Source organism: Triturus cristatus, chromosome 2_2 (assembly GCF_964204655.1).
Source record: "Triturus cristatus chromosome 2_2, aTriCri1.1, whole genome shotgun sequence".
In the NCBI taxonomy this organism is placed as follows: domain Eukaryota; kingdom Metazoa; phylum Chordata; class Amphibia; order Caudata; family Salamandridae; genus Triturus; species Triturus cristatus.
In genome coordinates this window covers 1,155,051,143-1,155,075,946 of record NC_140582.1, presented here as the reverse complement: position 1 = coordinate 1,155,075,946, position 24,804 = coordinate 1,155,051,143, and the positions used below count along the sequence as shown (strand labels likewise).

General features: G+C 47.7%; 1 protein-coding gene across 1 annotated transcript in view; it reads left to right on the top strand.

Annotated features, from left to right (window-relative positions):
- The window catches only part of GFRA4 (GDNF family receptor alpha 4), a 722,713-nt gene that overhangs the window by 556,720 nt on the left and 141,189 nt on the right, over nucleotides 1–24,804 (top strand). The window contains exon 4 of the mRNA XM_085642694.1: nucleotides 23,927–24,272. Within this exon, the coding sequence (XP_085498820.1) occupies nucleotides 23,927–24,272 (346 nt within the window). The remainder of the gene's footprint in view (nucleotides 1–23,926; nucleotides 24,273–24,804) is intronic.

The window sequence follows — 24,804 nt, the reverse complement described above, 5'->3', positions numbered from 1 at the left end:
CTGATTAAGGGTTCGGAGGATGAGTAACTCCATCACAAATGAGACAGATATCAAATCCGCTGTATTACAAGTGCATTTTATCCTATGGCACTTCTAAAACGGTAGACGTGGTAACCAGCATGTTTGTGACGGAATATCTTGTCCTCCATGTCCAAACACTAGATCAGGCCCTATGTGTTTTCATCTTCACCCCTGACAAGTGGAATTGAGTATCTAGATGATTTCTGAGGAGTTAGGCGATAGAAGAGTCTTTTACCACTAAATGTGCCTCTGCAAAGCAGGTGCCTACAAGCAGAGGACCTCGCTACCAAGAGCAGTTCTCACAGGACAGTTCATCACTGTAAACCAGGATGCTTTTGGTCAACACTAGTGGCAGTGCTTACAATCCATGATCTTCAGTGCAGCACTAGAGGCAGACTGCCACTGCTTCTGCCAAAGCATCACGTTGCAATCTCTAGGTAGGCCAAGTGTTATGTTATGTTACTGCAATTTATATAGCGCAACAGCTGCCCCAGCAAAGGGGCGTCCCGGCGCTGACAGCAGAACAACTAACACAGAGGTAGAGGCAAGCTATACGGTGGGAAAAAGGTATGTTTTAATGGCCTTCCTGAAAGCTAAGTAGTTAGTGTGGCTCTGAATGTGAATGGGCAGCGAATTCCAGAGGTGGGCTGCCCTGCTGCGGAAGGAACGGCCTCCTGCCCGCACTCTCCGAAACCTTGGAACCCTCAGCCGGTGCTGGCCTAATGAGCGGAGCTGATGTGTGGGGACGTAGGGGGTAACTAAGTTGGCCAGGATACTGGGGGTGTTGAGTTTTAGGGCTTTAAAAGTGATGCAGAGGGCCTTAAATTCAATCCTCCTAGCCACCGGCAACCAGTGTAGCCGGTGGATGGTGGCTGACACTGGCCAGGACCTCCGCAGGCCAATCAGAGATCTGGCTGCTGCGTTCTGGGCCCGTTGGAGCCGCGCAATCTCGGCCTTATTTGCCCCTAAATACAGAGAGGAGGCATAATCCAATTTGGACATTATAGATGCCTGAATGATGGTCTGGCGCGTGGGTGGGTCAAAAAAGCCCAATAGGGGTCTGAGCCCCCGTAGAAGCCCAAAACAAGTAGGTAGCTGAGGGATGAGTCCAACCATACCCCCAAACTTTTGACGGCCTACTTGGGAGGGGGGGCGCTACCTAGGCTTTCTGCCCATCAGAGTTCGCTCCACAGACCATGGTCCTTCCCCACCAACAACACCTCAGAGTTACTGGCATTCAGCTGGAGGCAGTTGGCAGTCATCCACTCAGCGACCACCGCCAGGTCACCCCGAAATTTCAGGGAGTCCTTCTCGGTGTCACTTGAGAGTGCCACCACCAGCTGAGTGTCGTCGGCGTAGGGGACCATGGTCAGTCCCCTATTTCTAGCCACCGTGGCCAGTGGTTGGACATAGAGATTGAATAATAGGGGACTGAGGGAGGAACCCTGTGGGACACCTTGTTTAATGGGGTGTATGCCTGAGGCAAAAGGGGGAACAGTGACCACAAATGACCTCTCACTGAGAAACGATGTGAGCCACTTCAAGGCCAGGCCGACAATCCCCGCCTCCTCCAGGCGTTGTAACAGGAGGGCATGGGACACTGTGTCAAATGCGGCACTGAGATCCAGAAGGATCAGTGCGGACGTTTGCCCAGCGTCTAGAGCAGACCAAAGATGTTCTGTCACAGCCAGGAGGGCAGACTCCGTGCTGTGGGAGGGGTCCAGTGTGTTGTTCTTGGTGCAGGTACAAGTCGCAATAACTGATGATACGCCGCAGGTCAGGTACTCCAGAGGTACGCCCTCAAACGATGTCTCCACCATGATGTCCCCTGCAATTTGGTAACCCAGAGGCAATGTGGAGGTCAAGCAGGGAATGCCTGGAGATGACTTGTTTGTAACACTGAGGTTTTGCTTTTTAGCAATCCTCAGAGTACATTTGGCTTTAAGAAGTGGCCAGCTAATAGTCCGTTGTTCACCCTGAGGATTCAAAATGCATAGGCCTTCATATTCTCAAAATTCTGGGTTGTATGATCACAGTTCAGCAGGTGTCCAGCTGAACTCCTGCACACAGCTCAAAACTAAGATGGCTGAACAGTGAAATAACAGTGTATCATGGTATAAAGTAATATTTAAAAGCACAAACAAGTGTACAACCAGTGAGGAGGGGAACCACCTGCTAACTGCCAACATCAGAACCTGCCAGAACGAGGGATTGCTTCCCTTAATGCCTCAACTTATATTTTACAGCATCACTATAAACAACAACTTTGTAAAGAAATTACCTCGAAAAAGAGGATCATTATCACTGTACTAAAAGACACTAACTAGTGTGATTGAACCCAACATTTCCAAAGTATGCTTGAAGGGTATACCCTCCCTTCATGCACATGGTGGGAACGATGACTGGTGCTGGGGACCGCAGTCTGGAGGTTCTGACAAGACATGTTAAAAAGAGAGCTTGAACATTTCCCTATGCCGTGCCCTCTCTCTGTTCTTTTTATGATGTTATTAGAGGAACCAGACCCACTTCGGCCTTTTCCTGGTATGGAGATAGAACAGGCTAGAGTTTTAAGTGCCTGTCTGCCCAAGCTCCATAATTCACTTCTAAATCTATGGGCCTAGCCCAAGCAGATGTCTACAAGTAACGCGCCACACTTTGGAACTCCCTGCCCGACCACCGAAGAAATACAAACATTAATCTTAAATTCAGACAAATCTGGCTATTCCCTACTCAATCAGAGCCCTTGCTGTAGCTGGGTTGACAACATGAGGCTTCCATCTTGTTGACCCATTCCATCATGGTCCTTGTTTCTTATTTCCATATGGGCAACAGATGCTCTGGGTGTAAGTGAGCCCAATTAATTTATTCAACTGTACATATATGTGTATCCAGTAAGACGAACCTGGTAGTCTAGATATCTATGTATTCCATAATTTTGTGTAACATAACTATGATATCAGGATTTGAGTTTCAACGGATAATACCGAATAAAACTCACTGATGAAAACTCACCCATTTAGGTTTCAAACTATTCCCAGTGATTTTCCAAACACCTACAGTTGTTGTGCTTTAACACCCGAGAGAACCAAAGCACTAGAAAATGGTATGGACAGCAGTATTCTTCTTGTGGGTCTACCACCCCATACTTTTTTACACTGTTAGAGAAGGTACTCAACATTGCCACTACCACTCTTTCTTTTTTTTTTTTTTTAAATAGTTTATTATTTTCCTTTGAACAAAACATATTGTTATTTGGTTATACAGTTTTCCATATCATATAGCAGTATAGCACATGACACTACATCCAGCCCTTTGAAAACACTTCTACACAGTTTTACATTTCTGATATCAACGCCCCATATGCCCGCCCAAAGCCTCTCTCGTCAGTCTGTGTCAGAGGTATCATTTTCCTTCATTGGTGGTGGATCGCATATGCCTTCTCTGAATATATTCCATGCCCCCCATACTTTACCCCATTTACGGGGGCATCCACGCCTGACGAACGCTGATCGTTCAGCCAGCATGGCTGCATCCATGTCCCTTCCCCATGCGGACAGCGATGGTGCTTCCCCCTCCCCCATGGGCTATGTTCCGTTTAGCTATCACGATCCCCAATGTAGCCCAGCTCTGAGCTTGGCGGTTGAGGTCATTAGGTTCCTACACATTTAACAGACAGCGCCTAGGTTCCGGCACCAATGACACTCCCCCCGACTGTGACAGCGTCCGCATCACCCGCTTCCAATATTCTTGGATTATAGGGCACTCCCATATGGTATGAAAAAAGGTACCCTCCTCCCCGCAACCGCATAGACAGAATGGGTGTGGTGCTCTACCTATTCCATGTAGCGTGTGTCTGGTGTAATATGAGCGGTGCAGAATCCGGAGCTGTACCAGTCTTAGCCTCGAGGGTATACCTGCATCTGGCGACGAAGCTAGCGCCTCCGCCATTCCGGGTCGTCAAACTCCCCTACATCGCGGGCCCATTTCTCTCGCAGGGGTCCCATTGGGTCCGGCAGATTGTTTACTAGTTTACGGTTCGTGAGTGATGTGGCCTTCTTTGGCATATAATCTGTCAGCAACCTGTCCTCCATGGGAGATACCTTTGGAACCTCAGCGCCGGGTGCTAGTTTTGATACTAAGGCGTGCCTAAGCTGCGTATATCGGAACCATTCCGAGGGCGCCAGTTCATATTGTTGTTGCAGGCGTGTGAATGGGACCACACTACCACTCTTTCTAATGTTCCCAAACACAGTCGATCCTCCACCAGGCCATCTGGTTGTCAGCTAAGAACAGAGCTTTATGGAAGTTATTGATGGTGGTCTTCAAAACCATAAATGGCTCCTTCCCTCACTAATTGTCCTCAGTTTCTGATTGCATGCATCTTAGCAGTCATACTCTTCTGGCTTCTTGTTCATTGAGGAATTTTAATCTGATATACATATATTCATTTTTGGTACCCACATAGCTATATTGACAGGACAATCACTCAATAAAAACCTCCATGTGCAGCTTCAGGATTTTGGTCCTATTCAATGGGACCCCTGCACTGGAACTCTCTCTATTTCTTTCTCTCTCCCTCCCTCTCTCTCTGTCTCTATCTATCTCTCTCCTCTCTCTCTGTCTCTCTCCCCATCTTTCTCTCTTCCTCTCCCCCTCTGCAGCTCTCTCTCTCTGTCTCTCTCTACTCCCTCTCTCTCCCCCCCGCTTCGTCTCTCTCTCCATCTCCCCCCTCTGTCTCTCTCCTTCCTCTCAATCTCACCCCCTCTGTCTCTCTCTCCTCCCTCTTTGTTTGGAGAGACTACCTCTCTCTCCATCTCTCTCTCTGTCTGTCTGTCTGTCTGTCTCTCTCTTTCTCTCTTCTCTCTCTCTCAAATGGCATGAGCTCTAGCTTCCTGCTCACCTACCCGAGGCTTACGTCAGAAGAACCCTAATTATAATTCACGCATCAACATCACTTCCGCGCCAGCGCAGGCTCCACTCTAAATATTAGAATACAAAATATTTGCTTCCCTGGTCTTGTCCACCACCCACAATCTCCACCACATGTTCCCACACACACTAACGGCTGCTTACGTACCGTGCGAAACTGTTAGCTACATATTGCATTTAAAAAAAAATACTTTTAGGCTGCTACAATAAATAACAGTGGTCCGGGTAAAAGAATTTGCCAGCAAGCAATTGCCCCGGTGGGATCCTGGAGTTATAATAGAAATTGAACCTAGTCCCAGAAAAGGTGACGAATGAGTGCAGATGGGTTTGGGAATTTTCAGCAGGAGCAGGACTAAAGGTTTGATGCTGGAGCATATATGGAATGAGTGTGTATGTTTGACCTAAAAATAAGTAAACCTCACACTAACAACATTGGTGCCAAAAGTATGAGGAAGAGGTAAATGATCTAAGAGTGAGAAGACATCACTGCTGGATCCAGTCAATCTCGGACGACATGAGTTTAGTGCACAGCGACCTGCTTTGTGATAAGCCCTGCCCCGGAAGGAGCCATGAATGCTTCCGGTGCAGTTCCGTTACCCAGTGATACTCAAAGTACGGCTCTTTGCATGTGCCCCCATGGTGTTGCTGTTTACTCGACTCCGCTAAAATGTAAATAAATGTTAAATAAACAGCAAGCATTTATCTAAAGATTAATTGCAGTTAAATTAACTAGGATGTACTGCACCCCTTAACTTTAGGAACACCTTCGTTTTTAAAGGCAGCACACGTGTAAAAAATATGATAGCCTCTTAGTAAGTCAGATTTTATCAGTGCATTCAGAGTTTAAAAAGTGATAGTTTTCAAATATGAATTTAGAATCGCTCATGCTCCCTACCCCATTCTAACAACAATGCCATTAGTGATTAAATCCAAACACAGGAGAATGGTTTGTACAGTACGCATACTGAGGTCATGTATTTTGAGGTCCTCTTATATGTGATAAAGAAAAATAGAGAGAAATTAAAATAAAACAATTGCCTAGTATCACACAATTTGGTAAAGTGGTTAAGTAGGGATTCATCCCAGGTATTCTGTTTCAACATTGTGCAATTCAGTTCAGCCACTAGATGTACATGCTTCCCTTCCCCTACACCCACTTTGAGCCTCAGGCCCACCACCACCCTGCTGGCATCAGTGCGGCCCTCGATCACACCAAAGATCAAACTTTTCGGCCCTCAGAAAAACATTTGCGAGTACCCATGCTTTACACTGTGTCTGGGATTTATGCACTGCAGTTACTGCCTCTCAGGGAGCGAGAGACCAGGAGCACCTCATCTGATGGATGTGAGCCTGAAGTCAGCAGATGTTCCTGTTCCATGAGGAACTAACGTTGCTTTTGCTTCAGGATGAAGCACGGCTCCGGTTCTCAGTTCACCCAGTGAGTCCGCAGGGAGTGCTAACGGGGGCGAAACATACAGATGTTTCCTCTCCACCATCCTGCAAGGCTCGCCTCCTTTAGGAGGAGCCTGATTTGTGTCAGTTCATGTCCAGGGAGATGTATGGTACAGGTGCTCAGTGTGGGGGAGTGCAGTGCAACATGTGTGGTATGTTGTCATGTAGTATGTTATCGATCAGTGCTGTGTAGCGGAAGTCGCGAGTGGTAGCGTGCAGTCATGAACTTAAGGTGTTGCTGTGAGGTCTGTTCCTGCAGGCTGTCTTGTCTGTGGTAGCTTAGCTGAATGTGATATAGATGTGATATGTGATGGGGTGAAGGGGGAAAGAAGCTTTGTGGTTTCTTGTTCTGCAGATGTTTTGTAGAGATGGGCAGCCAGAGAGTTGCTCCATGGGTGACATATGATGTGCAGATGAACGGTGTGAGCATGTTTAAAAAGAAGTCATATGATCTAGAAGCAAAGCACATGGAGTTGTCTTGGGTGATGTGTAGTGTAATGAGGTGTCATGTTGTGATTTGATGGGTGAATGGTGTAGTGTGGCACTAGGTTTATTACTATTGTGTAGTGTGAATTTGTAAGGCATTCTGGGAGTGGTACTGAATCATGAGTACTGTTGTAAGGCGTAAAGCAATGTGTTGTAGTAGCATGTGGCGGTGGTTGTTAGTAATAGTGCTCATTTTATTGGTGTGGTGAAAGCTCTAGCAGTGAGTGAAGTGTGTCATCAGTGTTGTGGCGTGGTGCATGTGTTCCATTTGGTAAAGTAGTATGGTTTGGTGAATCAAGGTCAGATTGGTCTTGAGTTCTGTTGGGTGCTTGGTGTCATTTGTGATAGTGGGTAATGTGTTGTGGTATCTTGTATAGCGTACAATCCCTTCTGGAAGAATGTGGGATTGATGGAAGGCGCACTCTGTGAAAGGTAGTCATGTTTGATATGTTTTGAAGTGGTATCTCCATCGTGGAATGATGTGAGGTGAAGGAATGGGGGTCTAATGGTATGCGTGGTGAGAGTGCGCTGGAAGCCGTGGAGCATGGTGGAGTAGGGACATATTGCATGAGATGGTGTGTTGAGTGGTAGGGAGTACTTTGATATGTTACCTGCTAGGAGTTATGGTTTGAGGTGGGGGAGTGGATTTTTGTGTATTCAGCTGGGCTGTCTGATATTGATGGTGGTATGGTATGTTTTACGTTTGGACCAGTGTTGAGTGTTACGGTTAGTAGTGCTGAGTTGCATTGTGTGGTATGCAGTGTTAGATTCTGAGTAGTGTGGAGTGTTGTTCTGAGTGTGATAATGGCAAAATATTGTTGTAGGAGTAATATTAGATGCAGTGGATGAGGATGGTGTTTTGTGCATTTTTAAGGCATAATTGAGAGTAAGGAATTAATGTGGGAAACTGTGTGTTGTCAGCAAGTGGAGTATAGCGAGAGGTGCAGTGTAGGATGAGGTATAAGGGGACAGGATAGGTACTGAACCGTGTTGTGGTGAACCCAAGAAGGAGTGAAGGTATGGCGGGTCACTGGGAGCTACCAGCTCGCTGTACTTTGCCTGCTACAATGCTGAAGGCGTGTATAGTCTTTGATGGACAGACAAACTTTGAAGGTTAAGTGAGTAAAGAAAACGAGAGATACTGAGTGGATGTGGTGGGAGTAAAGTGTGCTGAAGCATTTGAAGAACAGAACAAGAAAATAGAGGAGAAAGGGGTAAGGAGGGTGGGTATATAGGCGGTATAACAATAAGGACTAAGAGAAGAAATGAGAGAAGAAGTGTGAAAAGAGAGGGGAGTGAGGGATGATTAGGAATAATTGGATAAAAAACAAGAGGCATGGTAGAGAGGAAAAAGGTGGGTTGGGTGAAAAAGAAGTAGGGGCAAATGTTAACTGAGACAAAATAAGGATGAGATAAAGAGTGAGAAAGAGTAAACCAGTCATGAGAAGGAAGGAAGGGAGGACCAAGGGGAGGGGAGGAAGACATACGGTGGTGGGAGTGAGTGTGCAAGGTATATGAGACATACCGGAGAGGAGAGAGTGGAGAGACATATACGCTGGAATTGTGATGAGGAGCTGACCCTACTGGGCAGCTGATATTACAGGCAATGCTATAGGCAGTGAGCGACATCCCTGACTCTGCATAGCGTAACGTAAAACTGGATATCACAGCATAACACAATGATCTTCATAATAAATAAGATAATGAGGAACTGCATAAAATTACAAGCCATAGGTGCACTCTGGTAATACTTAGTGATTTGGTTCACAGAATAGCATTTTAGGGATAGATGAGACAGGGAAATTACATCCGATTGAGAGGCTAACCAAACCAGAAGGTGCAACTAACCTGTGGGCAGAGGCACATAAGACCCCTGTGCTTTGGTAAGGAGCTGCTGTAATGCGCCTCAAGTCTGTCGGTTTTGGGCACGGTGTGGAAGGAGGTAAACCGAAGCTTGAGATTGGCAAAGGAGTGTGGGGTAGGACAGGGTGTGGTGGTTGGCATTGTGTCTCCCTGCAGGCAAAATATGGTCATTTACCCATGGGCTTAGATGACGGCATCCTGATCAGGTGAGGATTAGGGTCACGTGGTCCGCCCACCCATTACTGGTATGAGGACCACAGGGATCGTAGGAAAGGGAAGGAGACACAAGATCAAGGGAGATCAGGGAATAAACAGAAAGAGCCTTTCGAGTAGTAGGGGAGGAGAATCAGATGCCCTACGGGGACACACGATACTGGCCTGGATGATTTCAGGGGCTACAAGGGTGCAGGGATGGTCAGAGAGGTGGAGGGCTCAGGTAGGCAAAATGATTTTGGAGGTGTGTGGGGAATGGTGTTAGAATCAAGAAAACCATAGATACATAAAAGGTGTAGGAAATTGGGTTGATATTTGAGGGTCTGAAACTCAAGCAGCAATCACAACATGTGTCAGGGGGAAACACAAGAAAATCACAAATTAACATTATGCTTAACCCTCGGGTAGCTTGGCATTAAAGCGGTCAGGTTTGAATTGGAGGCAATATCTAAACTATTTATGCAACACTTCAAAGAGTAATAAAGTTAAAACGCAACACAACACAAAACCCCCACCAATTTAGAAACATAGAGTAAAATCCAATCAATTATTTGAGATCAAACCAATAATAATCCAATTAGTAAAACCGAAGATGTGCAATTTTAAATGTTTTGTGAAAATCCACTGCTAAGAAGCAAAAAGCGCCAATGTAGTTATCTGGTCGCCATAGACCTGGTCCACGTCACAAGTTCAGGTCAACTGCGATGGAGCACGGTCTGGATACAGGACTGATGTCAGTCTACCTTGTGGGCCTGGGTATCACACACGGTCATCGCTGCAGCGCAAAGTTCCTGTCGGGCGTTGCTGGAGGTTCGCGTTGGTGGTCTTCGAGGACTGTTGTTGTATCAAGAAGTGCAGATCTCATGTTGTGGTCGTCGCTGGCAGTCATAGTAGCGTGAAGAGTTGGGTTCACTGGAGCTCCACCTTGTCAGTCAGCATGGGCAGCAATATCTCGGTGCTTTCTGGCCTGTTTGTGGTTATGAACAGCCGAAAACTTCAGGATTTCTCCTTTTCTTTGGGAGGAGCTCAACAAATGCCTCACAAAGGGTCCAGGACCGGAGGGGCACCTCTTGGTAGCCAGACCTCACTCCAGCAGAGGGCAGCCAGGCTCAGGCAGGCACAAAAGGCTAGTATCTAACCTTTTGTGAGTGTGCTAAGGCAGGGGCTTTGTGATGTGTATGTTTGCTAGGTGACATTTCTGCCCCCATTAAGTCAGAGATGGCCCATCCTGTCACAATCTATTCCCCCTTTGCCTCACTTCATGGGAACAATACACAAAAACCAACTGCCAGCTACTCCTAGTCCTGTGACCCAGGATACAGGCACCAAATGGTTAGGACAAAAAATGCCAACTTTCTAAAAGTGGCATTTTCAAAATTGCAACGTAAGATCTAAATTTACCATTAAAAAGGGTTATATATTACAATTATTTAGAAACCAATCTCGACATTCCCATCTGCTCCTAACAGTGAGTTACCCTTTTTAAAATATAATTAGGGAACCCAATGTTATCCTGTTGGAGATGTACATGTTCAATTTTTTAAATACACTGCACCCTTTTCTCTGTGTAGGCCCTCCCCTTGGGCTGACTTATATGTATTAAGAAAGGAGGTTTGGGCCTGGCAAGAAGTTTATCTTGCCAGGTCGAAATGGCAGTTTAAAACTGCACATACAGGCTGCAGTGGCAGGCCTGAGACTTGTTTTAAAAGGCTGCTTAAGTGGGTGGCACAATAAGTTCTGCAGGCCCACTATTAGCATTTAATTTATGGGGCTTGGGTACATACAGGACCTTTTTTCTAGGGTCTTACAAGTAATAAATGTACCAATTGGGTGTGAGCCTATGTTACCATGTTTTGGGGGACGCGCACACCCACTGTAGCACTGCCTAGCATTGATAAAATATGCAGAATCCTAAGGAAAACAAAAACGAGGTCAGCAAAAATAGGAGTAAGACAGAAAGTTTGGGGAAGACCACCCTAAAGCTGAAAGGTCTAAGAGAAGGTTGAAAAAAAGAGAGAAACGTATTAAAAAGGGAATGAGACAAGTGAAGAGATGAATGGTCAGGAATTGCCTCAAAAGTTAAGCGAGGGACAGAGGAAGAAACCAGAGGAGGGAGGGAGTGAGACAGATGAGACAGGAGCCTGCTCCTACATGGGTCTGAAGTGGAGAAAAACAGATCATAAGGAGGCGAGAAATATGGGGCAGCAGAAAGAGATAGGAAAGAGGAATAGCAGAAGGAGAGAGGGCGGTCCACTGTCAGACAGGATATGACTCGAGGACACAAACAAAGAAGAGAGTGAAATACGGAGTCTCTGGTAGAGGTATCAGCAGGAGGGAGAAGGTAGACAGGAATGGATCAGTGGAAGCAGAAGTGAGGTGTTTGGATATGCAGCCAGAGACTCATACGAAGAGCCACATTGGCTATCCAGGCTTGTAGTTGCTGTGTAATATCATGTGTGAGCCTGGGGCATCAAGGAGCTGCAAGTGGCCCGGTGTTTGTTGCTTCAGCTAATGTCCGCTGTCCAAAACGTATTCGCCTTTGTCGAGCCTCAAACCTTCTGGGTACAGTCCTTCCATCATCAACCTTCCTGGCATCTGCATTCTTGAGCTTATTGGCCATCTGTCAATCTGGGCTAAAAAGAAACAGTTGCAGGTCTCTCCATGCTCAGGGTTCTACCCTCTGGAACACATTTCCTTTCCCGTGGACACACGAAGAAGGCTTCCTAAATTTCCTGTGAGGTCCAAAGATGGACTTTTTCACTCGTCCTCTTGCATAGACTCCCTGGGAAAGGCATCAGGGATCAGTTCAGTCTCCATCACAATCCTTATTCACTAACAGCTCCTGCCCTCAGCCAGTCAGACACCTTATACCGACCATTGACCCACTGCATTCCACACACAGGCCTTTTCCACCAAAGCTGCAATTCCATGGAAGTTGTTTCAATGTTCTTAATTTGCACACCGGCTCTAGACAATGAGGCGCGCTCCGTTCCCTCCTTGAAGACCCTCTCATCAGCAAGTACAGCTCCACAAACCCATAAATGAATCGATAAATCAGTAAATAAATAAGTCAATTCAAAGATAAACATGCCAGGATGAAGGGATGAGCTTGGGCCACATAGATTCCATAGATTTCAAACCTATTACCTACAGGTTCCAGAAGTAGAGTTTCTGAAGCACGTTCCTCACACTGAGCGTCAGCATGTATGACTCCATGGGAAACTCGGACATTGCCTTTACTCCACAAAAATGCCCAGAAGTCGGAGGCTGTGAGGAGTCCTGTGTTTCCCCAAGGTCTGGTTCAGTTTGCTTATGAAAACAGTGTTGTGAGTGAGGAGCCGGTTCCTTTTCTCTGATTCCACCACTGGTTCTTGGAAGTGTCAGGGAAGGCCTAGAGGCTGAGCTGGAAGCATCACCAGCTCCTGGTGAGGTTTTCTGTTAACATACAACTTGGATAGGATATGTAACTTATATTTGTGAATAAGCCTTATTTGTTCTGTTCTTGTGGTGAAGGCTTGTTTTACCAGTTCAATAGGCTGATACTACAGAGCAGTCTGTATAACCCAAGGAAAATATGATGGAATCGAGCACAAGCAAAACACAGGTCTATATTGTCTCAGTCACGTGCCTTTGCACCAGACATAGAAAGAGGAATAAGCCTCCCAGGATTGTTTTTGTGCATGTAAAAGGACAGGAATGCGCTGTAGTGCCTTAAATGTGGAGCATTCCTGCCTTTTTCCTGTCACACATTCTAGCTCAGCAAGGTGACTTGCTGCACTGTGTGACTTGCCATAAATATGGCCCATTCGGTTTTATCACCTGGCAGGTGACAAGGTAAGCTGAAAAAAGGCACAAAGATTAAGGTATCAATGGAGCACAACCCACGCTGTAACCTGCTAATATTCTAAACAGACACTGGTTGGAGTCTTTGCTGGCACACTATGGCATGAACTGGCTGAGTAATATTTGGCAATGGGTATTTTTTATAAATGTTATTTTACTTTGGAAGATGTGTTTAGTACTCATACTGCCTCACAGTAGCTAGATCTGTTGTAAGGAAGGATAGAGGTCACAAGACAGTGAAAAAACATCAAAGCATATTTTTGCCCAATGCAGTGCATCAATCAAAGTTGCTGCGTTGTGCAGGGGGGAGAAGGCAGCGCAATGCGATATGTATTAAAAAACAAAACCTGCTGCTGCCCTCATCTCCTTCCCTTGCATACAAACAGGCTGCCTAGCACCACATGCAACTTTTGCCCTATGGTGCAGAGGTGCGGGCATGATGAGTAGCACCGGATTTGTACTTGAAACCTACCCTTCAGGTGCCTTGAAGCCCGCCTATCCGGTACAAAATGCTATCTATGCCTGAACAAAATGTAAAACATTCCACATATTGGTAGCATTTTGTACAGTGCATCACGTGTGCAATGTGTGGAATGTTTGGAAAAATGTAAAACATTCAGTGGCGACTCCTCCGCTATGGCGGAGGAGCGTCATCCCACTGCTTGTGAGCAGTGTGAAGTAGAAACATAAAATGATAATAACTTTGAGTTATCATTTTATGCTTGTGCTGCTTTGCAGGCGGGTGGGGCTGCTCTGCTCTCAGATCAGGGCAGGGTAGGAGTGGTTTGCCCAATCCTATGTGCACATGACTGTCAGGTTCTCTCGGGCCGCCCACAACAGTCATACGCACTACCCTGTTCTCCATGCAGGCTGCATTACAGCCTGCGTGGAGAAGATGCCCAGGCCCCTGTTCCCTGGCTGAGCATAGAACCAGGGCGCTCAGGCCAATCGCAACGCTGCATTGCTGGTCAGGGGAGACTGGGTGCTTGCGAATCACAATGCTGCATTGCAGCGTTGTGATTGGTCAGTGGGGCCTAGCTGTGCTTCCTGTTCCCCAAGTTCAACGAGGAAAGCAGAAACAGAGACGCTGAACCTGGCAGCAAGGTAAGTTTTTATTTTGTATATTGCGCACCCCCCTCTTGCGTGGACTCCCCGGCCCCCCCTGTGCCCAAGCCTCCTCCACTTGGCCCGCACCCGCCAGCTTCGAGCCACCAAACATTTCTCCAATGTAGCTCCTGTTTCAATGGGGGATTATGTTTTGACGCAAAGCCCTTAGTGGACTAGGCTTTGAATCAAAAACTATAGGTGTTTGAGATGGAATACCCCAGGTGCACCCATGTGATGTTCCCTTGGTGCAAAGTGGCACAAAGCTGAGTAAAGCAGATTTTTCGCTGTGAAAAGGGCACCTTTCCAGCACAAAATACCCTTTACTCTGCAAAGTAAATACCCTTCCAAGACTTTTCATCACTTTGCTAAATATCCACCATTGCAAAGTGTTGATAAAACAGCCCCATTTTGTTAGCAGGAGATGAAGCCAGGCTGTGTAACCTTGTCTGGGGAATGGAGTGGATTTGACTGCAGTAGTATTTGAGTAAGTTAATATTCTGGCGTGGGATACAGTGATGGAAGCAAACAGTGTGTTAATGGGAAAAGGTCCCAGGGCTGTGCATCTGTGGCCCACACTGCTGTAATTGTATTTCCTAGGCTTACTGGCAGGTCCATATGGGATATTTAGATGTGAGAAGTGTTCAGTAGCTCAGCCATTAATGGCCTTCTGACCGCAGGCAGAACACCTTTAAGTCAGTATGTTGTGTGACGAGGAGCCAAGGCAGGCATTTCAAGGCGGGGATAATGTGCTTTCTTACTTCCTGTTACTTACATTAGACAGACTGCATGGTTTTGTTTTGCTGCTCTCTGCAGCTTTGTCAGGGCCTTGACATGGAGACCAAGTAGAAGGTTTTGCAGTAATCCAGTTAGGACATTGACGTTGCAACCACCATCGCAATTTAGACAACATTACGGACAACAGCGAAATCCAGGCAAGATATTGCCACCGCGAGCACCAGCACAATGCAGGCAACGGATAGCTGTGTCGGACACCAGTGCAATTTAGGCAAGCTATTGCCACCGCGAGCACCAGAGCAATGCAGGCAACGGATAGCCGTGTCGGACACCAGTGCAATTTAGGCAAGCTATTGCCACCGCGAGCACCAGCGCAATGCAGGCAACGGGAGCCGTGTTGGACACCAGTGCAATTTAGGCAAGCTATTGCCACCGCGAGCACCAGAGCAATGCAGGCAACGGATAGCCGTGTCGGACACCAGTGCAATTTAGGCAAGCTATTGCCACCGCGAGCACCAGTGCAATGCAGGCAACGGATAGCCGTGTCGGACACCAGTGCAATTTAGGCAAGCTATTGCCACCGCGAGCACCAGAGCAATGCAGGCAACGGATAGCCGTGTCGGACACCAGTGCAATTTAGGCAAGCTATTGCCACCGCGAGCACCAGAGCAATGCAGGCAACGGATAGCCGTGTCGGACACCAGTGCAATTTAGGCAAGCTATTGCCACCGCGAGCACCAGAGCAATGCAGGCAACGGATAGCCGTGTCGGACACCAGTGCAATTTAGGCAAGCTATTGCCACCGCGAGCACCAGAGCAATGCAGGCAACGGATAGCCGTGTCGGACACCAGTGCAATTTAGGCAAGCTATTGCCACCGCGAGCACCAGCGCAATGCAGGCAACGGGAGCCGTGTCGGACACCAGTGCAATTTAGGCAAGCTATTGCCACCGCGAGCACCAGAGCAATGCAGGCAACGGATAGCCGTGTCGGACACCAGTGCAATTTAGGCAAGCTATTGCCACCGCGAGCACCAGTGCAATGCAGGCAACGGATAGCCGTGTCGGACACCAGTGCAATTTAGGCAAGCTATTGCCACCGCGAGCACCAGAGCAATGCAGGCAACGGATAGCCGTGTCGGACACCAGTGCAATTTAGGCAAGCTATTGCCACCGCGAGCACCAGAGCAATGCAGGCAACGGATAGCCGTGTCGGACACCAGTGCAATTTAGGCAAGCTATTGCCACCGCGAGCACCAGAGCAATGCAGGCAACGGATAGCCGTGTCGGACACCAGTGCAATTTAGGCAAGCTATTGCCACCGCGAGCACCAGAGCAATGCAGGCAACGGATAGCCGTGTCGGACACCAGTGCAATTTAGGCAAGCTATTGCCACCGCGAGCACCCGAGCAATGCAGGCAACGGATAGCCGTGTCGGACACCAGTGAAATTTAGGCTAGCTATTGCCACTCTGAGCACCAGCGCAATGTAGGCAACATATAGCCGTGTCGGACACCAGTGCAATCCAGGCAAGCTATTGCCACTCTGAGCACCAGCGCAATGCAGGCAACATATAGCCGTGTCGGACACCAGTGCAATCCAGGCAAGCTATTTCCACTCTGAGCACAAGCGCAATGCAGGCAACATATAGCCATGGCGGACACCAGTGCAATCCAAGCAAGCTATTGCCACTCTGAGCACCAGCGCAATGCAGGCAACATATAGCCATGGTTCACACCAGTGCAATCCAGGCAAGCTATTGCCACTCTGAGCACCAGCGCAATGCAGGCAGCATATAGCCGTGTCAGACACCAGTGCAATCCAGGCAAGCTATTGCCACTCTGAGCACCAGCGCAATGTAGACAACATATAGCCATGGCGGACACCATTGCAATCCAGGCAAGCTATTGCCACTCTGAGCACCAGCGCAATGCAGGCAGCATATAGCCGTGTCAGACACCAGTGCAATCCAGGCAAGCTATTGCCACTCTGAGCACCAGCGCAATGTAGACAACATATAGCCATGGCGGACACCATTGCAATCCAGGCAAGCTATTGCCACTCTGAGCACCAGCGCAATGTAGACAACATATAGCCGTGTCGGACACGAGTGCAATCCAGGCAAGCTATTGCCACTCTGAGCACCAGCGCAATGCAGGCAGCATATAGCCGTGTCGGACACCAGTGCAATCCAGGCAAGCTATTGCCACTCTGAGCACCAGCGCAGTGTAGGCAACATATAGCCATGGAGGACACCAGTGCAATCCAGGCAAGCTATTGCCACTCTGAGCACCAGCGCAGTGTAGGCAACATATAGCCATGGAGGACACCAGTGCAATCCAGGCAAGCTATTGCCACTCTGAGCACCAGCGCAATTCAGAGTTCATAGCGCCACCACGAGCACCAGTGTAAATCACGCACGATAGTCCCACAGTGAGCAGCAGTACAAAGCAGTTTCGGAAGAACAGTGGCCATTCATCAGGAGACAGAACAAACGTTCAACCATAGTGTTCACCTCAGGTGCACAGTAAAGTCCTGTGCAGAACACGGGTTCTAGGCTAGTCATCTTGCCACGCAAGCAGAACATTACATAAAGATCCTGCCGCATAACTTTACTCATTACAGTAATAACCAGGTTAGTGGGATTTAGGTGTGTGAATGCATTGTGCATGTGGTGCCCCAACAAACCTCAGGCTCTCTTGCTCGGAGTTGTCTGCATGCCTGTATTTACTAATTACCTTTTTTAAGTTAATTTATTTGGCTTTGCTGGCAGGCAAACATATTGGGTTCCGAACTAAAGATACATGCACACATACGTTTTCTTACAGTGGCACCAAAAAACTGGCCCATTTCATGTTTAATGAAAGGATACCTATTGACTTGCCAATGCTTGTTTTATTGATGTTGGAACAGGAAACAGACAGAAACAGATGCCAGAGTGTTCTATACATTTGCTCTGAACTGCAATCTTCCATCTCCTTGATGTGCAACAACACATTTGCAAGAGTGAGCATCTTTCGAGCAAAGTGCATTCACCAGACCCACGGAGAGCCCCCTGGTCAGGACAGGAGGCTCCACATACACCCACAGCAGTGAGGCAGTGCTTAATTTGTAAAACAAATAATGATAATAAATGCATTTTTTCATAGCCACCTACTGCCAAAGGGATGACCAATATCTATCTTGTCCCGATTCACTTTTGAACGGTATATCTCATCTGCCAAAGTCTATATGAGGTCCAGTGACGTAGCTAGAGGGGGATGGGAGGATGGGGGCGGAGTCCACTCCATGCGGAACAGGGTTTTGGGGGCGGCAGCCTCCCGCATCTCTTACCTACCGTCTCAAGAAGGCAATAGCAACCCCCGCTCCTTAATGCGTTTACCGCATCTCTCGCCAGCACCCCACCCACACCCGGTGCAGGGCGGCAAACGCAGGGACTGCCACGGGCGGCCAGGGGCTAGCTACGCCACTGATGAGGCGATAAGTATCTTAGACTTAAAAGTTGATGATTTCCTCCCCAACATACTTAACTAAAGCTCTGTGGAGGTGCCAGTTTTGTACAGGGAAGGCACTATTCTAAGTTTTAGTCAAAGACCAACTGCCTACAAAGACCGAAGTTCAGACTATGTTGGCCATATAGCTTAGCTGTCTAGTAGAGCATATGTCAGGAACAAATATTAATAATAATATAAATAGAGAGGTCCCAATAATAAGAATGAGAATATAGTGTGGCTAAGATTTAGGCGCCCGTCATTCATTGCTTGTTGGAGATGTCATTTATAGTTTGGACCGCCCAAAGAACCATATGCACAGTGCTTCACAATGGATCATCCCTCGTTAGCCAATGGTTGTGCTGGGACAGAAAAGTCCTCTTCGTGGTACTGGACCTGTACCCCTGCCCTGAGTGTCCATCGGTACGGGTGTCTGAAGCCTTACTGCTGATTTTTCTTGTTATAGGCAGAAACAGATCATGCATGTTCTCCATGACATAGGCCTGTCTCATGGATTGCGATTATGTTGGACCGGGGGGGACACCCAAAGACCTCCCCTCACCAGAAGTTACTCAGCAAGCCCGTGATAGTGCCAGCATACAGTATAGTGGTCAGTAGGAGTGAACAGTTCCTCTGTCATTGAAGTGAGGCCTACAGGCTCACTCACCTTTTTTATTTTAAAGTTCCGCTGCTGTGTGCCTAACTCACCCTTGACCTACATCGGTTGGATGTGAAGTGCTGCGCGGCGCCGGAGTAGTGAATATGCGCATGTTGTATATGTGCCTAGGAAGGGTACAGTACGGGGATAGAGCAGTGCTGTGCAGTGCGTGCAGGATGAATGCATGTACTGGGAGTATGTGTGCCCGCAAGTGGCGCATTACAAGAAAGGGGAAGTGCTGTACAGTGTATGTGCTGAGCTAATGCATGCTTGCCAAAGTGCACAATACAGAAGGTTACTGTGTGGTTCAGTACGCACATGGTGAACGTGTGTGCTGGCTGTATGTGTAATTGAAAGTGGCACAATGAAAATAGGGTCAGCACAGAACAGTGAGCGCGGGCTGCATGCGTGTGCTGAGTTTGTGTGCCGTGGGTGGCACAATACATGGATGTAACAGTAATGAATAGAGTGTGTGCTGTGTGCATACACTGGGCGCAAGGGTGCCTGTAAGGGTACATGCCATGGAAGACCCTGGGTTCCATGTTGGGAAGCCCAGGCCTGCCCGCTGGAGACATGAGGAGGGGAGGGATCCCTCAGACAGATTTGTGTATTGCTGCCCTCCTGTGAGCTGGGTTGGACACTGGAGGAGGGAGAGGGAGACTCCCCTTGTTCACATAAAAGGGAGGTCTTTGATTCAGGGAGAGATCTATCCAGGGATCTGTGGAGCGCAACAACTACTCATTGAGTGTCCCGGCACTATTTGCAAGAGGTGATCCTGAGTGTCCTGGGGTTTACAATGCAAAACCGAAAATCCAAGTTTAAAAAGGCGCTAGAAGACCAAGGTGGTCTTGTGGCGTGAAGCTGTGTGTGTGTAGGAGGGGGCGGGGGGCAGTCTTTAGCGCCAGATAGGAAAAGAAGCTGCCACCCCACTTTTTCTTCTACATTTGGCAACCAACACCAGCAGGGTACTAGAGGAGCAGAGGGGTGTAGGTGGATGGTAGGGTATGAGGGCTGGAGTGGGAGAAGGTTTTGTGCATCATGACAAGTCCTTTAAACCTCATCTGCTCCTCAATGGGGACCCGTGACGTTTTTTCAGGTAGGGTTGGTTGTGAGTCTCAGCCGAAGTCTCTCTGCGGCATGCTGCACCAGCTGCAGTCTTCACAGGAGATAAACCCGCAGGCCCAATCAAAGGGAATCGGCGTTATCCAGCCGTGAGGTGAGCAGGGCCTGGATCACTGTTTTCTTTTGCAGTAGAGGGAGAAGGTACAGGAACTTTTTAATAAATTTTAGTGGTCAAAAACAAGTGGCTACCTGGGGGGCAAAGGTGGCAGAGTCATCAAAGTTCACTCACAGATTTCAGGCCACCGCAGCAAGGGCAGGTGCAGGCAGACCCCATTGGGTCAGATGTTATTGTTCCAGGCGGGGGTGTGGGGGGGGGGGGGGCCCAAAGAGAAATACTTTGGCTTTACTGACCTTGCATTGCAGGGTGCTGGCTCACATCCAGAGAAACACTGCAGAATTGCATGCCTTGAATTGCTCAGTGCATTCAGGACTTTTTTCTTTATCTTGGGTGAGAAACAGTTGTCTATCATTGGTGTACAAAATTATTTGTACACCATAGGACTCTACAAGGGTCACCAGTGGGCCATATAAACATTGAACAGAGTGGGACTCAATGCAGACCCTTGGGGTGCCCAAACACCCAGAGGTTTCGGTTCTGAAGTAAATGGAGCCATCCATACAGATTGGTGTCTGCCTGCAAGGAAGGAAGGAAGGAACGGAACCCGGCCAGCACGGGGCCACTCACACCGCTGGCGCCTAGGCGCTGTAATAACACAGGGTGCAAGACAGTGTGGAAAGCTGCGGATAGATCAAGAAGAATCAGGGCCACCTTATTCCCCTGATCCTCCGCCAGCTTAATAGTGTCACCATCCTCCAGCAAAGCGGTCTCGGTGCTGAATCCAGGGCGGAGGCCTGCCTGGGAGGGGTGTAGCAGCTTAGAGCCCGAGAATTGCCAGTTAATAAGTTTACCCAATATTTTAGCCAGCAGCAAAGAAATGGGACAGATTGGGTTTGTCAGCTGATGGCTTTTTTTTAGGAGAGGAATTCATTTAGCCTGTTTCCAACATCTAGGAGCAATGGCCGTCTGGAAAGGCAGATTTAGCAGTTAGTTTAGGGTGGGGTTTATTGCCCCCCAGTTGGAAACGAGAATGTGGGGAGGACATAGATCATCTGGAGACCCAGATTTGCACTTGCTGAGGGCCTGAGCAGATTCCTCCATCGAAATTGGAGCAAACTCTAGTAGGAGAGGCCAGTGGTTGTCGGCGAGGCCTCCTGCCGTACCATAGGCTCACTGTTACCTTGGGAATTCGGGAAACTGCAAGTGAAGGGAATATACCATTTTTTTTTTTTTTTAATCGACGAAATCAGAAAGTTGTGTACACAGCTTGAGTGCGGGTGTTCATGGCTGAAGTGGGGCATCTGGGTGTATAACTTTTTTGACGATTTTGAAAAAGCTCCGCTCACCCGGTTTGTTATGGGAGGTGTAGATTTGAGCTGTGAGGAAGTCCGATTGGGTTTTCTTGATTGCTTGGTGGTATTTATTTCAGGCATTCTTATAAATGTATTTGTCCTTGGGATGGTAGTGACGCCTCCAACCTCTTTAGAGTCTTTCAGAGAGTTTGCGAAGCTCTTTGAGCTCCTCATTGAACGAGGGAGCCATGTGTCGTTTGGCCACCGAGATGGTATCTCCATGTTTGAATGAAGCGATGGCGTCAGCTCTCTGTGAAAGCCAGGCATCGCCCGACGGGGCATCCACACCCGTACCCCCACTCACACACGGGGCGCTCACTCAGGGAGCTACTGTACTCCGCGGGCGAGACTGTGGCCCAGCTTCTGTGGAAAAGACAGGAACAGGTTCTGCGACAATAAACTAACAGTCGCGCCAGGGCTAAGGGGCATATCAACAACAACCGGCGATAATTATCTCTAAGCGCACTTAGCGCTAGGATAATTATCGCCGGCTAGCGTGAATTTTTATCGCTGAGATAGCGTGCTATTAGCAACGCTTATCTTAATAGCGATAAAAATCCTCACGCTAACAGGCTAACATGAGATTATCGCTGGAAACCCAGCGATAATCTCACGTTACCTTGTTGATAGGGACAGGCAAACTTAGCCATGATATCCTCCTTCCATAGGATATCATGGCTAAGTCAGAAAAATACCAGACGTAAAAAAGCAGCGTTAACCGTGGTTAGTGCTGCTTTTTTTGTCTCTAACAGGGTTAGCGACATTCTTGATAATAGGAGAAATGTCGCTTAGCGACATTTCTCCTATTATTTTACTCTGGAACGCCCCCTTTGCATCTCATTAGAGATGCAAGGGGAAGCGTAGAGTAAAAGGGTGCTAACATGAAAATTTGCATGTTAGCACCCTGTTGTTGATAGGGCGCTAGTTTTATCTCTCCTTTTTTGGCATTTAAAGCCAAAAAAGCAGAGATAAAGCACTTGTGATATAAGTTACCGGAAAGTGTGATGCAAAAACCCATTAATTCTGCCCCTGAAGCTCCTGTGAGTCAAAGTGACACAATTATAAATATGTCTGTGTAAACAATAGCAATACCACCCCTCTTTTGCCTTCTCTCTCGCAGTGTAACAGCGATCACAAGGAAGGGACCAGGATACATCTGAGGATAAAGATGGGGCTGATTAGGGAATCATAAGGTGTAGGAGCCACGGGTTAACCCTTTGATGCTCATATCACTGTCACTGCTGACATCTAGGTGTGAACCCTAGTCACTCCCATGGCCTGTGCTGTGGCACAGCTTCGGAGTCAGCGCCAAGATACCTTTGACTACTTTTTAAGAGTCGGAGTGGACTCTTGAGTTATGGCTACTAGTGATCTTTCCCTGGATGTGGCCACCTATGAATGGGGGGAAATTCCGACCACGTGACAAAGAGCCGGTGAGACAGGGATCTGTCAGTGAAACGCTAGAGCCCTGGAATCATGGGGAAATGTGGTATTGTTTATCCATGTTGTAACATTTCTTTGAATGAGCAGAGTTAGAAATAAGGGGCCAGATGTACGACCAAGAAAATTGTGCATCGCAAATTGCGACTCTTTTGCGAGACACAATTTGCGAGGCGCAATTTCCGATGTATAACTGTGTATTTCACACTGTTTGCGATTCCCAATGGGGTCGCAAATTGCGAGGCTCATTGATATTAATGAGCCTCTCGCAATTTGGGAGCCCATTGAGAATGACAGCCCTCCCAGGGATGGTGGCCTGCTGGGCTCAGCACACCACCATGTTTGGGACTGCTTTTTAATAAAGCAGCCTTTTTTTTTTTAAATGCAGCCCGCTTTCCTTAAAGGAAGAAGGTATGTATTTAAAAAAGAAAATTTAAACTTTTCAGTTTCATTTTTTTACGGGCAGACAGTGGTCTCTTGGACCACTGCCTGCTCTTAAAAAATATTTTCCAACATCCTCACAAAGGGGAAGGGGTCCCCTTGGGAAGAGATGCCCATTTCTAATAGAGAGACTCACAAATACTATTTTGCGAGTCAGGGACTCACAAAATAGCATTTGTACATGCTATTACTGTTTTTTAGGCAGCAAACGTGAGGTTCTACCATTTGTGGCGCAAAAAAGTGTCGTACACCTAGCCCAAAATGCTTCTTTTTATTTTAAAAACTAAGTATTTGACTGGACATTGATTTATTGACACTACTGTGTTCTCTTTGAGTTATGAGTCGTGTTCACTAATCTGTATTCCCACTTCCCCCCCCCAGGGAGATTTTGACTGCTCGTTCACAGCTTCCGCTGAGGGTCAAGTGCAGAAGGGGTATTTGGCCCAGTTGCCCAGGATCCATAGTAGGCCATGCCCCAGGACATCAGGAGTAAAAGGCCTCAACCACCACTGTCGGGCCCAGTTACCCCTGCGTGGCCTGTGCCTCTCTGAAAGGGATTCTGATAGGTTGATTTGAATGCATTTTATAATGAGGAGAGCTAAAGAATGTTTTATAGTGTTCCTTATTGCACCCTTGATTGTAGAAGAAAAGAGATTTCTCACTCTGGAAGTATTCATTTTATGCTGATAAACTTGTCTTGGTTTGGTGCTTGTGCAGGTTCCGAGAATGAAGTGACCCAAGTCAACCGCTGCCTTGATGCCGCCAAAGCTTGCAACATGGTTGAGACTTGCCGAAAACTACGGACGGACTACGTCTCAGTCTGCATTCGACGGCAAGCTCGGGCCGACATGTGCAACCGCTCCAAGTGTCACAAGGCACTGCGAAAGTTCTTCGACCGCGTGCCTTTCCAGTACACCCATGAGCTGCTCTTCTGCCCATGTGAGGACACCGCATGTGCCGAGCGGCGGAGACAGACCATTGTCCCGGCCTGCTCTTATGAGGCCAGAGAGAGACCGAACTGCCTAACCCCTCTGGATGCATGTAGGGGGAACTACGTCTGCAGGTATGTTCGAATCTGGGGGCCTGGTTCTCAAAGGGCCTCCCCACTCGTGATGGAGGCCCGCAGTCGTGGGGGAGTCTCCACACTTGCAGCGGAATCTCCGCGCCGAGTGAGGAGTCTCCTTTACGATTGCGGGGCCTCCGCCACGCGTGCGGAGACCCTTTGTGAATCAGGCCCAAAGTATCTTTCAATATAATTGGTTTGTTGTTGGTACTACTATGCTCTTTCACTAGCCCATCTAGCCACACCTGTTAAGTAGGCTGGACCCTTGGTGAAAACAATGAATCATTCAGGGGCTTCATATAATGGATCATGACAAGTTATTCCCACTGTGATTCAGACAACACAACAAATGTCTTTATTATCCATTTTGATCATCATTGAGCACTTTTCTGCTACAGTGGACTATAAGGTGGATGTGATGTACCCTGTTCCAAAAATCCACCTGCAAGGCTCTTCATGAGTTATCTTAATAGCATGCAGACAGTTTAATTGGACAACGGAATGGAAAATGAGGTGCCTCCGGTGGCATAGT